The 18,294-nt window shown below is 37.2% G+C and overlaps 1 protein-coding gene across 2 annotated transcripts in view; it reads right to left on the bottom strand.

The window, feature by feature from the left end:
- Positions 1–18,294, bottom strand: part of EFHB (EF-hand domain family member B) — a 44,178-nt gene that overhangs the window by 20,355 nt on the left and 5,529 nt on the right. For both annotated transcript variants that reach the window (XM_006083913.3, XM_023749443.1), the window contains exons 2-6: positions 14,531–14,593; positions 12,951–13,094; positions 11,860–12,040; positions 8,557–8,667; positions 5,233–5,362 (exon numbers count right to left, since the gene is read on the bottom strand). In XM_006083913.3, coding sequence (XP_006083975.1) covers positions 5,233–5,362; positions 8,557–8,667; positions 11,860–12,040; positions 12,951–13,094; positions 14,531–14,593 — 629 coding nt within the window. The remainder of the gene's footprint in view (positions 1–5,232; positions 5,363–8,556; positions 8,668–11,859; positions 12,041–12,950; positions 13,095–14,530; positions 14,594–18,294) is intronic.

The raw sequence follows: 18,294 nt of genomic DNA, 5'->3' as shown, positions 1-18,294 counted from the left end.
TCTTTCGACGCCCGTTATATAAAATCAAAGTTCTGCGTAACACCCCTCACTTGGATGACAAAGGTTACACCTACCCACTCCCTCACTCCCTCCCTCTTTCACGCATTGTGCACCGACCCCTCAACTTCATTTAGTCCTTCTGCTTATTTTTGGTTTAAATGTTTCTTCTCTATCTAACGATTGGCCTCTTTCTTTTTGGTGAGGAGGGTCGGGTCTTCAATCCCTCAATCCGATTTACATAGGGGGGTGAATGAGGGGGAGTAATCAATCTTTATCACTCGCCCCTAATGAACACACTTGGGGGTGGGGCACTCAACTTCTCCATTGGTCCTTGCTAAGACCCCGACCAGGCTGCCCTCTGCCACCCGGGAGCGGGCCTAAGCCAGCAGGTTGTTATCTCCCGAGGGGTCCCAGACTGTGAGAGGGCACAAGTGGGACTGAGGGACACCCCCCTCCGCAAGCCAGCGCACAAATTTTTGTGCACCAGGCCTCTAGTATATATATATATATATATATATATATATATATATAGAGAGAGAGAGAGAGAGAGAGAGAGAGAGAGAGAGACAGAGACATAAAGAGAGACAGAGTGAGACAGAGATAGAGAAAGAAAATATTCAACATTGGCAAAATGAATGGTAAAACTCTTGCAGATTCCTAGTACAAATTGCTATAATCCTTTTGGAAATAATTTGGCAATATGATTCAAAAAGCATAAAAACGTTCATTCTCTTTTTTTAATCTACCTCTGGGAACCAATCATAAGAAGATAATCCACATAACAATTAAAAATATAGAGAAGTTATATTTATAAAAATGTTTGTATCCTCATTGACTATAATGCAAAAAGAATCTAAATATTTGATCATCAAGGGTGATTATATTATGTCATATTAAAAAGAATATTGCATGCAATTTAAATGTTGGTTATTAAGAATACACAGCAATATAAAATTATTTGCTGTTAAGTGAAAAAGAATAAAGAATGAGGTAGCACTCTGATCAAACTTATGCAAAAACTACACAGGAAGCCACACTAGAAAAAAAATACATTAAAAATAATAATGGCTGAATTAAAGTGACAAAAATATGGGTGATTTTATTTTGCCAATTTTCTGTAATATAATTTTGTTACTTCATCGTGATTAAATGAATAAGATTTCTTTTGAGAACTGTAAAATTATAACACTACTATTCATTAACATTAGAATTAATAAATCCTCTATTGTTTTGCTCAAGACTGAAAACAATGAATATAAAATTCTTAAATTTCATTTTCTTTTAAAACTATTTCCTGTGCTATAGAAATATCAAGCTGAATAAATTTCTGGAGAAGAGTGACACTCTGTGGAGAAACAAAAGATGAAATATAAAGTAATTCACTTCTTATTTCTTCATTTACTTTCCATTAGTTCAAAAAGAAGGGAAAACAAATATAGGTAACAGTCAGAATAAATCAATGGAAGTTTAAAGGCCATAATTTGAAATAAATAAAGTTGCCAATCTAAAAACCAGCTCCAAAAGACATAATTAGGAACATGGAAGAATGATAAGGGTTAGTATATAAATCACAGAGTCTACTCTCTCCAGTCTAATAGTGCCTGGATTACGTTTCTGGGAGAATCAGAAAGTATCTGTGAGAAGCCATTTAAGTCAGAATATCAATAATTGTAACATTATTACACAATCTCACAGCATTCACTGATCAACTCAGAATAAAGTCCTTTGCATGCCAGTAAGATTTTTTCATACACATACACATATACATACACTTAATATTTGAAGATTCTAACTGATTCTTCAAACCAAAAGTCATAAACAAAAACAGATAGAGGTAGTTTTACAGAGGAAATATATCCCTTAAAAGTTAAAAGTAAACCAAATTTATGTTAAAATAGTACATATAGCCCAGCCGGCATGGCTCAGTGGTTGAGCGCCAACCTATGAACCAGAGGTCACGGTTTGATGCCTGGGTTGTGGGTTCAATTCCCCAGTAGGGTGTGCAGGAGGCAGCTGATCAATGATTCTCTCTCATCGTTGATGTTTCTCTCTCTCTCTCTCTCTCTCTCTCTCTCTCTCTCTCTCTTCCTTCCACTCTGAAATCAATAAAAATATATATTTTTTAAAAATAGTACATATAAAATTCAGATGTCTTAAAATGTAAACAAACATGCTTAATTCCAAGTTTATATTAGAAATCACATTGAAAAGTAGTGAGTTCTTTTTAAAAATCCAATTAATTGAAGGAATAAATGCTCTATTATTTTAGCAATACTTTTCCAATTACGTTTCAAAATACAAAAATTATGATCAAATAAAACATTGTTCTATAAACAATGTTTCCTCTTGGATAGAGACAAGTTGGAGATAAATGTACCCTGCTTATTGCCTGCTTTTATAAATTCAGTTATTTTCTATTGAGATGTAATTAACATATAACATTGCCCTAGGTTTTTTTAAAATATATTTTTATTGATTTCAAAGAGGACAGGAGAGGGAGAGAGAGAGAGAAACATCAATGATGAGAGAGAATCATTGATTGGCTGCCTCCTGCATGCCCCACACTGGGGACCAAGCCCGCAATCTGAGCATGTGCCCTTGACCAGAATCGAACCTGGAACCCTTCAGTCTGCAGGCCGACACTCTATCCACTGAGCCAAACCAGCTAGGGCTTGCCCTAGTTTTTGGAGTACTCAGTGTATTTACCTATGACTACCCCAAATCATTAATAAGTATGTCATTAATGACCCAAAGGCTCTGTTCTTAGGACACTCTTAAGAACTACACTGTTGTTAATGTGTTTATTTAATGTATTTTAAAAATTGATAGGTTTCTACTTCTAAGCTTTCATAACTGAATAAATCATATTTGTCATCTCCCTTTAATTATCAATTTTTGTTATGCTTCCTTATAAGTATCTAAAGTCCTTAAATATTCCAATAATTTCTTCATGTTTTCCTTTATGTATGGTTTAACCACTTAAATAATGATAAATTAATGAATATTTGTCATATAAACTTTTCTCCTATACCCAAAAGAAAACTATTTCATAAGAATTTACTATAATATTGTAAGAATTTATTTAGTGTTTGTATTTTACCATTATTGTTTTGAATAATTCAAGTATCAGAAACTCATATAACTAAGAAGTGGCAAAGAAATGGAAATCATTATTTCAGATCTGTTATCATAGAATCAAGGGCAAATAAATCTGGTATAGACACACTGCCTGGGTTTCATTCCTAACCCTAGTACTTCTTAGCTACATGATCTTAGGCAAATGATATAATTTTTTGTACCTGTTTCTTCATCTGTAAAATGGGGAAAAATCATAATTATAGTACACCTCCCCCATGGAGTTGTTGGTAGGATTAATTTAACAATATATAAAATACTTAGCACTTTGCCTCTGTAACTGGGAGGGGGTGTTACCACCGTGAACAGAGGGGCAACTGAGTGAGGCAGGTTGGGTCACAAGTTGTGGGAATGCAACTTTGTGTCCACACTGGAGCCTGGAAACTTGTAGGTTCAGTCTGTCCTTTAAAGAGGCCAGAAGGCAAAATGACTCCACTCCCACTGCTGATATATAGAAGTGCAGGCCCAGTATATTAGTTTCCTGTGGTTGCTATAAAAAAGTTAATACCACAATTTGTGGCTTAAAACAACAAATGTATCCTCTCAAGAGTTCAAAAGGCTTCAAAAATCTAAAATCAAGGTGTCAGTAAGACCACATTCCTTCCAAAGGTTCTAGGGGAGAATCTATTCATTGCTTCTTCCAACACCGGAGGCGGCTGGCATTCTTTGGCCTTCGCTGGCTTCAGGCCACATCACTCCAATCTCCTCCTCCATGTTCACTTCACCTTCTCCTCTGTGTGCCTCCTCTTCAGTCTCAAATCTCCCTCTGCCTTTCCTTATATAAGGACACTTGTCATTGGATTCAGGGCCCATCCACATAATCCAAAATGATCTCTTCATCTCAAGAGTCTTAATCTAATTACCTTTACAAAGACCCTTTTCCCACATAAGGTAACATTCAGAGGTTCTGGGAATTGTCTGGACATACCTTTTCAACCTACTAGACCAGTATTTCCTATCTTCTGATAAATTTTTTATTGTCTCTGCTTTTTATTTTACTTTTAATTAAAAATTTATTATTGAAAATATTGCATATGTCCCCTTTCAATCTTCTGATATTTTAAGCATAGTAGAAAATATGGATTTTTATGAGTAATCTCCCACTATTTAAGTGTTAGCTTAGATATAAAGCTTAACACGGGTTATGAAAAACTAAAAATGCTTATTTTCATTTTCTAGGGAAGTAGTCATATAGAATGAAGGCATAAAAAGATCACAGTTTACAAGAATAAGTCAGATGCTCAGGTGCTCAAATAACTATTTTTTAAGATATATTTTTATTGATTTCAGAGAGGAAGGGTGAGGGAGAGAGATAGAAACATCAATGATGAGAGAGAATCATTGATCAGCTGCCTCCTACTTGCTCCCCACTGGTGACCAAACCTGAAACCTGGGCATGTGCCCTGACCAGGAATCTAACTAACCATGACCTCCTGGTTCTTAGGTCAATATTCAACCACTGAGCCACACCAGTTGGGCCCAAATAACTATTAAACAAAGATGAATGATAAAGGACTGGTCAATTATATGTGACATGGTTATCTTTGTAGAGATTTGGAAACCTATTATCTTTAAGAAACATCAATAGAGTTGATCCCATAGATGAAAAACATTCATACATGTCTTTATATTTGCTTGTAAAATCACCAAGTAATTTTAGAGTGATATATACTTACACACACACACACACACACACACACACACACACACACACACACACACAAATTATCATGATTATCTATGGGGGATCTGGTCAATTTGGAAGATACATCACTATATCTTTTCTATTAATTTTATGTCTGAAACATATCATTGTATTACGTCTTCAAAAAATAAATCAGCCCTAGCTCAGTTGATTAGAGAGTTGTCCTGATAGGACAAGGTTTCAAGTTCTATCCCCAGTCAGGGCACATACAAGAAGCAACCAATGAATGCATAAATAAGTGGAACAACAAATCAATGTCTCTCTCTCTCTCTCTCTCTCTCTCTCTCAAATCAATAAATAAGAAAAGTTAAATAAATAAAAATAAACTTTTCTTTAAGTCCATAGGTAATATATCTAACACTTGTCCCAGGATACAATATAATTAAACTTACATTTGTAATTCATGGAGCCAATATAAACTTTTTGCCATGGATCGTCCATCATTAAAATGTGGTGTTGGGACTCCGTACAGGTTAAACCTATGGAAAGTTGATGGGTTATACTTTCGGTTCTTTGCTTCTCCTGTGAAAAGAAAGGGGAGACTTCTGACTTCTGCAATACAAATAACATTATCTTGAAGGAAGCACATTATGTTCTCATTGACATTGAAAATGAGAGTGGAACAAAGAATGAAACTGTAACAGTGCAGAGACCTGCACATACAGTATTTGGCAACAGATGACAGAAGCGTTCTCCCATGTGAAGTAGGAGACTGGTGGACAAGAGTTCCTTGTGTTAATATTTGGAAAGCAGGCAGGCACATGATGAAAAATGCAGACCCAATTAACATTACAGGAATCCTGAAGATTGGGGAGGTTGGGCAATGCTCTGGGGTCCCAGGAGTCCTTCCCATTATGCTAAGATCAGAGAGGTTGGTGTTCTGTACTCGCTTTCACTGAGATTTAGTGACATGAGAACACTGAAACCCTCACAGTTCACTAAAATCATTTATCTCATATTAGAAACATTCAAAGGGTGATTGAGAGCAGAGAACACAACAGGGAGGTCTTTATATTGAAGATCTAATACTGTGGTTTTTTCTTTTCAAGTCAAAATGTAGCATTAGTTTCTATTTCTAGATTAGAAAGTAAGACTGAAACTAGAGATCAGCTCAAAGGTTAAGATATAATGGAGAGAAGATATTCAGACTCACTAGTAACCCAAATAATGTAAAGAAAAACAATCATGTGAAATTATAATTGATCTCTCAGTTAAGTAACAATAAAGAAGATTGGCCCTAACCAGTTTGGCTCAGTGGACGGAGCGTTGGCCCAGTTTGATTCGGGTCAAGGACATGTACCTTGGTTGCAGGCTCCTCTCTGGTGGTCCTGGTCGGGGCTCCTGCAGGAGGCAGCCAATCAATGTGTTTCTCTCACATCGATATTTCTCTCTGTTTCCCCCTCTCTCTTGATCTCTCTCTAAAAATCAATGGGCAAATATCCTTGGGTGAGTATTTAAAAAAAAGAAGAAAAAGATTGGCAAACTCACTATATAGGAAGATGTGGGGAAGTGAAAATTCTCATATTCTGTGGGTGTGAGGGCAAATTGGGGAAGCTATCAGGAGAACAGTTAGGCTTTAAGAGTGAAAATTTCAGATGCTCAGAAATATAGGAATGTATCCTAAGGAAATAGATCATAGTCACAAAGATATATAAGCAATATTTTTAATATTGAAAAATATAATATTGAAATGCACATGAAAAGATAGCCAAGATTTCATACAATGGGAGAGAAAGCAAATAGGAAAAAACATATATACAGCAGAGCAAAATACACACATATACTCATATATGAATGAGCAAATACAGCTATGAGAGTATCATCTGTGCAAGATCGGGAACTGTGGGAGATTTTCATTATACTTTCTGTATTTCTCTATAGCTTGCAATTTATAAAAGAAATACCTATTACTTCAGTAATGATTTAAATTAAGTATATTTAAAAGAAGTTGTAGATGTGTACCTATTGAATAGTGTCCTTGACATATTAAGTTAAAAAATATGTTTAAAGTATACAGCAGGTTCCCCAAAAGCATTAAGAATAAGATCACATTTAACTAAAGATAGCTCAATGAATAGTGTATTAGAAAGATGTTTAATATAAAAACTGTAGTCATCTCTGGTTGAATGGGATTTCAAGGTTACATTTACTTTTTCATCATTTTTTATATTTAAATTATGCACTATATTATGTATTTTTATAATAAAAATATAAATAATTTCATTATGAAAAAAATAAGAACAATATTGAAAAGATTGGATTTCATGACTTTTCAAGAGGCTAATGAAACATCTGTAAAAATCAGCAAATGAAGTTAAGTTCTTCAAAATATATTTTTTTAATCTTCACTCATTTACCTCCAATTGCTAAATGCATCTAGTAAGATATCTCATTGTAGGCTGTCTATATACATTCATTCAAACAGTTCTTTTTAAAACAACTATAAGGCATTAGATTAGATTGTGTGAGAGATGCTAGACTTTTTCCAAAAAGTAAATAAAATATTTTTGCAAGAAAGGAAGGGAGGGAAGGAGGAAAAAAGGAAGAGAGGACTAGAGGGAGATAAGGAAGAAAGGGAGGGAGAGAGTCAGAAAGTAGAGGAGGTGGAGATAGAGAGAGAAGTCGAGGTTGTGAGAAGGAACATGGTGACCAAACGGGTGGCAGGAGTGGCTGTCTGAACAGCAAGGTAGAGACAATCTCAAGACTGGGATCCTGTTAGAGTGTAGGAACCAGCAGACATTGGTCATGAAAGAAGAGAATGGCAGATTCCAGACAGTGGAAAATGAGCATAGGATACAAGTCCCAGCTATGAAGAAAGTTTAGAAGGAAGACCATAGACTGGGAGTAAGATGGAGGAGAAAAAGTAAGGAAATAAAGAAGGAGCAAGGGAGAGAGGTGCCTTGAGCTGCAATCAAGGGAGAGTCTTGCTTCTAGCTAATGGAAGTTGAGTTCATGAATCATTCACAATTCAGCAGCTTTCTCAGAACATATAACCGAGTCTAATTCTCAACCCTCTATCATATCACGATTCTACTTAACATCAACACATTAACAATCAAGTTGTGTTTTATAGCACTATAAACACCGAATGCCTTTCAGCTGTGCTGTAGAATAATTCCAGTAATAGGGTTACTATTAATCAAAATGACTTAATACTAATACCTATTGAGCTTTTACCATATTCCAGGCACTATGCTAAGTCTTTTGCAAGCACTCACTTAATCCTTACAATATTATTATCCCCATTTAAGAGACTAGAATAGATGTTAATAGGACAATTAAAATGCCCAAGGTCTAAAAGATGAGGTAGAATTTGAACCGGATATATCTTATTCAGAAGTTGTTCACTTAACCAATACCCAATCAATATTCCTCATATAAAGCTAAGCACTTAGAATAATCCTGACATTTAAAAAAGAACAGTATTTTAAAGCCTAAAACCACTAAAACAAAATAACACTATCTAGCATTTAATCTCTCTTACCTGTCTTTTCATTTTAATGATACATACATTACTACATTTTATATACAAAATGTTTAAGGGTATGTGGTCCCAGCTATGGGGGTTTATGACATTATTTTTTAAAATGTTATTATTTATTGATCACCCATGAGATGCCAGGCACTTAACTTTATGCACATTATCTCTTTTATTCCTCTTCACAAATCTGAGAGTCCCATATTGTCAGGCCTATTTTATACTGGAGGACACTTACCCACATAATAATCATTGTGAGAAACAACATATAGGTCATGCCCTTCCTCTCCTTCTTTAAATACTTGATGATAGGGTTTCGGTGGATTCACCACATCTCGAGCAGATATATCTAAAGAAATAATTAATCACATCAGTTTTAAGGTATTTTAAAAATCTATTTATACCCCTAGCTGGTTTTTTCTCAGTGGATAGAGTGTCGGCCTGGGAACTGAAGGGTCCCGGGTTTGATTTTGGCCAAGGGCACATGCTCAGGGTATGGGCTCAATCCCCAGTAGGGGATGTGCAAGAGGCAGCCAATCAATGATTCTCTCTCATCATTGATGTTTCTATCTCTCCCTCTCCCTTCCTCTCTGAAATCAATATATATATAATCTATTTACATTTAAATTAAGTAGAACAAATGACAAACAAGGTAAGCTGAATGCATAAGCCACATGGCTACCCTAGGAGAACACAAAGCCAATAGAAATGAAGATTTATCAAGATAGATGGCACATAGTCCAGATGTTACTGTTCTAGGAACCCTCATTTGACCTGGCTCGCTCCCTAGAAGTCTGAAGAATATCAAAACTCTGTACCAGTTAACCATTTAGGTTGTTCTGAGCCATATCCCAACCCCAGTTAAATTCTCAATTCTGAGACTCTAGACAATTTTGATTTTAGTTTGCTCCAGACTTCTCATGATGATCTAAGCAAATTTGAATCACAAATCAGTTTCAAAAACCCTGATGCCCTGTGGGGGAGCCTTGGTACAAATTTTGGCAGCTGTAGACTGGAACATACACCCTAAGTCTGTTTAGATTTGAATATCCATCTTCAAAGTAGCCAAAAGTACCAGGGAAATCACTGGAATAAGAAAGAAATTCTTCTTCTTACTGATCCCAAACCTAGAGCTATAACTTGTTTGTTTAGTAGCTGTTTTCTCAGGAGTGCTGGCCCACAATAGTGAATTATTTTGTTTTCATTATTTTACATAATGATTTTAAAATAATAATTCCACTTACAATTTTACTCTTTCAACTTAACATAGATTACTACTAATAATATATACTAATATATTATAATACCTAGAGGCCCGGTGCATGAAATTTGTGCACTGGGGGGCGGGGGCGCCTCCCTCTGCCTGACCTATGCCCTCTTGCAGTCTGGGACCCCTTGCTCCTTACCACCCGCCTGCAGCAGAGGCGAGAGAGGCTCCTGCCACCACCGCTGCGCTCGCTAGCCATGAGCCCGGCTTCTGGCTGAGCGGCACTCCCCCTGTGGGAGCGCACTGACCACCAGGGGGCAGCTCCTGTGTTGAGTGTCTGCCCCCCTGGTGGTCAGTGCACGTCATAGCGACTGGTCAGTCCAGCAGTCATTCAGCCGTTTGGTCAATTTGCATATTAGGGTTTTATTATATAGGATTAATATATAGTTATAATAAATACATCTGTTATGTATTAACTAAATATATAATCACTAATATATTTGTCATACAATTAATATATAATTAATGATATAATAATTATAAAATATAAATCTATTTATAATTTCACTCTTCCCTTTCAACCTAACCACATGTTTTCTTCCTTTTGGGCTTTCTGCCAGAACTGAGGTCTGTAAACAAACAGTTAAGAATACCTAGCCAGGTTTGGCTCAGTGGATACAGCATCAGCCTGCATACCAAAGGGTCCGGGGTTTGATTCTGGTCAAGGGCACGTACCTTGATTGCAGGCTCCTCCCCGGCCAGGGCCTGGGTCAGGGCGCATGCAGGAGACAACCAATTGATGTGCTTCTCTCACATTGATGTTTCTCTCTGTCTTTCCCTCTCTCTTCCACTCTCCCTAAAAATCACTGGGAAAATATGCTCGGGTAAGGTTTAACAACAACAACAAAAAAAGAACACCAGAAGGTGGTCATGCTCAGAATAATACTGTAAAGCAGTACTTCTTTCTACTAGAAGAACCACTGTAGTTATTAACATACACATACACATTTTGGAACATGATATGTTTAAGTGAGGTACACCTAGACAGTACTTTCCTTATTAAATGAGCTAGTCCTAGACAGCACCTACGATATCATTACTGTAATGCTGTAATGCCATGTCTACATAAACACAATTTTTAATTCTATTAAAAAGAAAAAAAGATATTTTATCTGTTCTAAAATACATTTTCCATATTTCAAATTTTAACTTAAGATCCGATGCAATAAAATACAACTGCATATTTTGCATTCTAAGAAAGAGGCATAATTTATATCCAGGGTGGTGTTACTATATTAAGGAAAATAATCTGATGGACTTTTTGGTGGAAAAAAGTCCTGGAGCAGAACCTTAATGGGTGCAGAAAGACAAAGAGAATGGAATTTCTCTGCAGGACAAAGATGGAATTTGAGGTCTCCTGTAAAAACTCTGGAGACAGGGTAGAAACCTGAAAAAGACAGAAGATAAATGTGAGAAACGTGTAAAGAAAGGTGCCTGACAACATGGCAGGAAGCTGGGGCTTCAGAATAATGGCCTGTGATCAATTCAATTATACGTTGTCGTTTGTTGAAAGATGTGCTCCACTCCCTCTCAAAATGAGAAGACAAGTCTGCTCTATACACTGCCTATGTTTGTTAATATGTGGTAGACACTGGGGATCTGCATGTGCAGAAGGAGGTGTCAGCGTTTACCAAACTTATTTGTTGCTTGACCTACTTTATGGAAGAGTTTCATAAAGAGTTAAGGCGTATGAACACACCAGGGGCATTAGTGAAGAAGAAAAAAAACAGCCACAAATGGATGTCCAGGGAGAAGGGATTGCAGCCTACACTGCTAGTCCCAATGCCAACTTTCCTGTCTTTTTTTTTAATAATTATTTATTAGGGGGGGGGGGGAGAGAGAGAGAGAGAGAGAGAGAGAGAGAGAGAGAGAGAGATTGACTTGTTGTTCCACTTATTTATGCATTCATTGGTTGCTTCTTGCTTCTTGTATGTGCCCTGACTGGGGATCGAACCTGCAACCTTGGTCCTTGGCACATGGGGATGACACTCTAACCAACTGAGACACTCAGCCAGGGCTCTCTTTCCTGCCTTTATATCATATCTACTATGCTCACCGGATCGCCATTTCAAAACCTGAACTTTTACTGCCTGGCACACATAAACTCTAAGGATTCTGGGTCTAAGAGTAGCTTTGTTGCTATTATCCCATCTCTCATTCTTTAGTCATCAGTGGCACCACCACCACCAACAAACACCATGCCAATGGGATATTTAATTCAATTTTCTGAGAATTTTTTTTGCCACCCCTCCTATCCCTTATTTTATTTACTACCTCTGATGACTGTTGTTCCAAATGTCGTATTGAGTACATCCAGGCCTTTAGGTAATCCTGGTGATTGATCATGAGATTTTCCTAATGGTGCTCGTTGATTACTAAAATATATTGATTCCTTTTTATCTTTAATTTTCTGTTGAAATGTTGTAATAGGCTGTGGGTTTATCAATACATTTGCCTAAAGAAATCATACAAAGCACAGATGTAAGAACAAAAGAAGCAAAAATCTAAAAGCTGACACTCTAATCATAGCTAGAGAGAAGAAAATATGATTGTAGAAAAATAACTCATCACTGCTTTGCTCACCTTCAAAGGAACTTTAACCATTAGGACTATGAAGCTTAAACATGTCTAAACATGAACTTTCAAAGGGGTTAAAAGGTTTCAATGGGGTTAAAAGACTTATGAGAGGAGCTCCCAGGTTACTTGACTCCAATATTCCAGAAAAATGGAAATGCCAAACAAAAGAAACGCATGAATTCAACAAATGTTTTTTTCTGAATCTAGATTGTCCATTCAATAAATGGACATCTCCACTCACTCAATATATCTACTGGTAAGCACTTAGTAGTACCTCTAGGCAATAATCACCCAGCCTTCGTTGTTCCCTACAAAGCCTGACAGCATTTCTTATTACTGTCAGAATATGGAGTGCAACTTGGCTTTTAATATCTGAGGGGAGGTTATCAAGTTTGTAGTTTTAATCATTAATTTTTTCACATTCTTTTGGCTGCTATTTCTTCGATTCCCCCCACCCCACCCCACCCCCCAAAAAAAAACTATTAGAAAAAGTTCATTTAGAAAGTCACAGAGGTAGAAGTGAGCCATAGAAGAAATGGGCTCAGAGAATAAGAGGCAAAAGAAGGACCCTTGGAGCTTAGGAGAGAGAAAGGTAAAGGTAATGCACCTGGGGGGAAGAAGAAGGAAAGGGGAAAGACACGAGAGTCGCCAGTTTTGGGGGTTTATTTTTCCAGTGCTCAAGATGTAGGGTGGAAAGGAGAATGGAAGTGATGATTTCATTAATACCTCATTTGTGAATTTTCATCTTGGTAAGTCAGTAGTAATATACAGGGAAAAAAGAAAGTTACCGGTAGTGAACCTTTAGTTCTTATTCCATGTGTCAAATACTGTGCAATTTGAGGATCATTTGCTCTGCCATAAAATACTCTTTCAGCTCCAGCAGGTGGATATCTGAAGTTGAAAAATTTTTTTGCCTCAGGTGGAGTAATTGGCTACAAACAGTGAGATAAGAAAATAGAATTATTAAGTACAGTTTCTAAAATATTAGGACTGATCTGTATCAGAGATTTTCAACCAGTGTGCTACAAGTACTTTTAAAACATGCAATACCTGACTATTTAGTCAGGGGCACTGACCTCTTTTCCCTTAGATTGTCAAATAAAAAAATGACAACAGCCAACACAAAGATAGCCATCTGGTATGACTGAATCAAACTTATACCTATTTTTTTTTCAGGTCGGCAAAAAATATATTTTTTTGGTGTGCCACAGAATTTTAGTTATTAGTTTATGTGTGCCATTGTTATCGAACCCAGAAAAGCTGTTATCGGACAGCCCCTTGAGTCAGAGGAAGACGGCTGTCCCCTCCTCAGTTTTTATCAATCTCGTAGGAAAGATTTCAAACAACTGACAGTGGACAGCGGTACTGTAGCATTGAATGTATTGAGGAAGCAAAGCAAGCAAATTTATTAAGAAAGCAAGGCAAGCAAATTTATAAAAAATATACTTGGCATAAAGCACAAGTGAGCACCCAGCTAATATGAGTGTCCTGCCTGGTGGAGGTTTAGGGTTTTATACTTCTCTGTCTACAGGTTTCAAGGTTCCACTGCCGGATATCTTGGGCGCAGACTAGATTACTTTGCTGTGGCTTTCCCAGAATTTATGAGAACATCTGGCAATTTTATGTTGGAAAATCCCAAGACTGCTGACTTCCTTGTTCAGCGAGTGAGATAAAATTCTCTCTTCTCTCCTTCCCCGCTTCCCCCTCCTGCCTTAGCAGTGCCAAGGTGATTTAAGCTATGTATTCTCTTATTAGGGAGGAGAGGTATGAATCATTTGTTCTCAAGTGTCCTTGGTTGGGGAAGATAAGCTCTTGTTGCAAGCTGCCCCTGCAAGCTGCCCAAACTGCTTGGCCTTGTTTAATTTTCTTGTCTCAGTTTCTCTATTCCACTTGTCCTGGCTTACTGGCCTGTCACACCATGAGATGAAAAAGGTTGAAAACTGCTGATCTATACCAATCAATGAACGCCCTTCATTGCATGCGTATAGTAAGCACATGGGGACCTACAGCTCCAAATAATAAAATGTCCTGAGATTTGTTTTTTAGTGAAATAAACAATTTATTTTAAAAGTTACATTTAGAGAACAATCAGGAAGTATCCAGGTTAGAAAGCATACCATAAATATTTCCTTTTAAAATAAATGGAATCCCCTCTGTAGCTTTTTATAAAGCTGGAAATCATAGAACTGGAATTTTCACTTCCTTGGATAAAATCTATAGAAGCCCTCAAAATACAATAGAGAGTCCAAATCTAAATCCAATACATTAAGTTTAAACAACTTGCACAGGAATGTTGAAAGTTGTCTATCTTCTAAAGTTCACATTCAATGTAAAAATATAAACACAAATGCATATTAAAAATGCTCACCCTTGGAAGTTTTTCAGTCAAGCAGGTTGCAACTCTGTATCCAATCGGAATAACTTTCCCTGCCTAAAAACAAACAAAAAAAAGCCTCATAGTTGATCATTGTGGAGGAAATGGAGGGTGAGAGATGGGAAGGGTGGAGGGGCTTGGGGGTAACATTTCAAAGAATGAAATTTATTTCAAAATTACCTATGCTTCTAATGCTACAAAAGTTACTTTCAGCTACTTAACACAATTGAGGAAAAAAGTAAGAACAAATTGCAAGTCTAAAGCAATCTTGATATATAATATAAACATTAAATTATATATATATATATATATGTATATATATATATGTATACACACACACACACACACACACGTTTTTACAGTGCTAGCATTGTAATCCAATCACAGGAGCTCTGTGAAAAGCTAAGGGAATCAACTTTCAGAAATAATCTTGTCAGAGTTCATATCAGTACAATGGGGACATGGCTATATTCAAGCTAAACTCAGAATAAAATGTTAGGTAATTCCAAGTGTGTGGGTGTGTTTGTGTGGGGATATATTTCCACCCACACCCTAACTTTTGGTATATGCAAACACATCACCCACAGGCCCAGATCCTTCAGTGAATGTCCATTGTTCACTTGATTCAAATTTGAATTTTATCTTTCTTTTTTTGCCCAAGACAAAGATTATAACTGTTCATTCCCAGCAATTCACCTCTTATCTATTTCCCTTTTATCATTTCAAGGCAGCTGACAGTTATGTCTTCAATCTCAGTTGGGTGCTCTTTAGGTCTGGTGCAGAGGTCTTGTCCTGGGAATTTTTCCTTTGCCTTTCTTCAGAGCTAGATTGCCCATTCCTCCCATCTACTCCTCCTTTTGGGTTTACTCCCCCATTTCCCTGAAGAAAATTCTTTAGTCATTATAATGCATTAAAAGCCAATTTATGATTCCTTACACCCTTGAAAATGTCTTTATTCTACTCTTACATTGGTTAATAGTATGACTTGGTATGGACTACAAGGTAGGAAATATGTAATTTTCTTTCTGAATTTTGAAGGCATTATGCCAACGTCCTTTAAAAGATGGTCTTGCCTGTCTGGTGTGGTTCAGTTGGTTGAGTGTTGTTCTATGCACCAGGCGCTTGCATAGAAGGACTTTCAATCCTTTGATTTTCAGACCCGAGCTTTACTATACCTTCTCCCAAAGGCTGAGCTTCTCAGAGACTGTTCCAGGCAAATTGGACCATTTCTGGTGGAAATTACCACCTGATTCCCCTCAAACTTCATTGTTTTCCTGCTCTTAAAAAATCAGTTGCCATACCTCCATCTTCCTATTTTCTAATATTTATTGAAATTTCTTAACTGTTGTCTCCTCTTCTGTTTTCTTTTTCCTTGTGGCTTATTACCTTTATTTTTAAAAATATGTTTGTATTGATTTCAGAGAGGAAGGAAGAGGGAGGAGAGATAAAAACATCAATGATGAGAGAGAATCATTGATCAGCTGCCTCCTGCAGTGATCCACCTATTGGGGATTGAGCCTGCAACCCAGGCATGTGCCCTAACCAGGAATAAAACCATGACCTCCTGGTTGATGTTTAACCACTGAGCAACACCAGCCGGGCTGGTTATTATCTTTAAAAAAACTACTAAAGGCCTCAGAAATCAGGAAATTCTGTAATGACCCCATTCAAATATCACCAGTTGCCCTAATACTGTCCTTTATAGCAAAAAGAGCAAATCCAAGATCATAATGGATTCTCTGAGAAGCAGACACCAAGATTAGACATGTAAGAGATTTTTTACAGAAAAGAACTGTGAAAGATAAAGGGGGAGGAGATGGCAGGAAGAGCTTTTAGACCATGACATCTGTGAAAGTATTAGGGGCAAAAATAGAATATTGGGGACTAGCTATAGTTATAATAAATATTAATCATACCCTGTTAACTGAGATTGCCTTGTTCTGATTAAAGAGTGGACATTCTAACCTGGCTGCGAGTTGTATGCCCCCAGGACCTGGGAGTCAACCTTGGACCTGGCAGTCAACCTTGGACCTGGCAGTCAACCTTGGAATGTTGTCCATTCTTGTTCAAGAACTGTCTATTAACCCAACAAGATTAACAACCTTGTTGCCCAAACAATGGAGTCTCTCCCCAGCCCCCATAGCCTACTTCCCCATGTAATCTTCCTCCTACCCAATATAAGCCAGTTGGCTTATGGGGGGCTGCAGAGCAGATTTTTGTGGGTGACCTGCTGCTTTCCCATACTGCTGGCATCATTGGAATAAACGCTCATATATGATTCAACCCTGTCACTGCTTAATTGGAGCAAGTAGTGACCTTGGGATAACTGTGCTGTCCTTCCCAGGTACAGAAGAATGTGCTTTCTAAGACCAGTATGACCACAACCCATGGGATATTCACATTATAATCAATAGGATATTCAATCGAATGGGATAATTTATATAATTCAGAAAATTAAAATAACTTCTATTATTTTAGCAAGAAAATAAGTACAGAAACCAAACAGCAGGGTTAGAGTTAAACTACAGTTTCTACCTGTGATGATTGCTACCATACTTCAAAAGGAGTGAGGGAAGGAAGTATTAAGAAGAAAGAATGTTGGCACAAAGAATTTGGCACAACCAAATGCCCTGGGCACCAGGACAGATACCACAAATTCCTTCATTGTTATTGTTATCATGTTAATTGTTGGCTAACTATTCTGTACCCACCTAAGTAAAAGAAGTATGTATCCATTATTTTACTCTTTATCCAATCCCAGAGGTTTCTCCCACCGCCCCCACCCCTCCACCACCAACCTCACTTTGCTTTCTCCTACCTCTCTAATCTATCATCAATGGATTTCATGTAACCCACCTACATCTCCTCCTTTGATTGCAATGTATAAAAATAGATGAAAAACCGCCATTCTCTGGAGCATTATCCCCATCCATTGAGATTCGGCTTCCTGGCAATTGTCGATAATTTGGCTCAAATAAACTCACAAAAATTCTTGATGTTTTTACCTTAACACTTTCAATAGAACGGTATTTAGAAATCAAGATCTGTGTTTTGGTGTGCTCATTATTACTAGATAAACATTGCTTTAGGTCCTCTGAGAAGATAGAATTAGGAAATGTATGTATATACACAGGCCCCCACACACTAGCATCTGTATCAATTTTATATTGTTTAGTTAAATGTGTGTAAATACACAGATATGGATTTTGACATGGACACACAGAGAGACAGATACAGAGACACAGGTAGAGGTATAGGTGTAGCATCACTTTCCACCAATACCTCCAATTACTATCCAATACAGAAGAATTACTTCTTTCTTCTCATATTTGTAGGGGTTTTTTTCTCTATGAGTGAGAAATCTGGTTCCTATTGTCCTCAATATATTTCCTTATCTGTTCAAGCCTCTGTATGTAACCAAATTCCCACTGCACTGACCAATTCCTTGCTCAGCCACTTCCTTGCTCAGTTCCTAACCATACCAGTGCCATCTCATGTGACCACCTCCTCACCATTCCCCAATATTACAGCTTTCAGTGACCTATTTTACTTCTTACACAGTTGGTTTTCAAGATTTAAGTCAACTTAGGAAGGCTGATAAAAACCAGTCTTGGTTGCTAAAGAGCCAACAACCCATAATCATGTCACCTTCTACTCTCTAAAATCAATGTGGGCTAATATTATGGTTCCATCTTCCCACAGGGCCTTGTCCAAGCTCACTGTGTTTTACCCATAGATATTACCAATTCTGAATATCT

The sequence above is a fragment of the Myotis lucifugus genome, unplaced genomic scaffold (assembly GCF_000147115.1).
Source record: "Myotis lucifugus unplaced genomic scaffold, Myoluc2.0 scaffold_8, whole genome shotgun sequence".
In the NCBI taxonomy this organism is placed as follows: domain Eukaryota; kingdom Metazoa; phylum Chordata; class Mammalia; order Chiroptera; family Vespertilionidae; genus Myotis; species Myotis lucifugus.
This window is presented reverse-complemented; position numbering and strand designations above follow the sequence as displayed.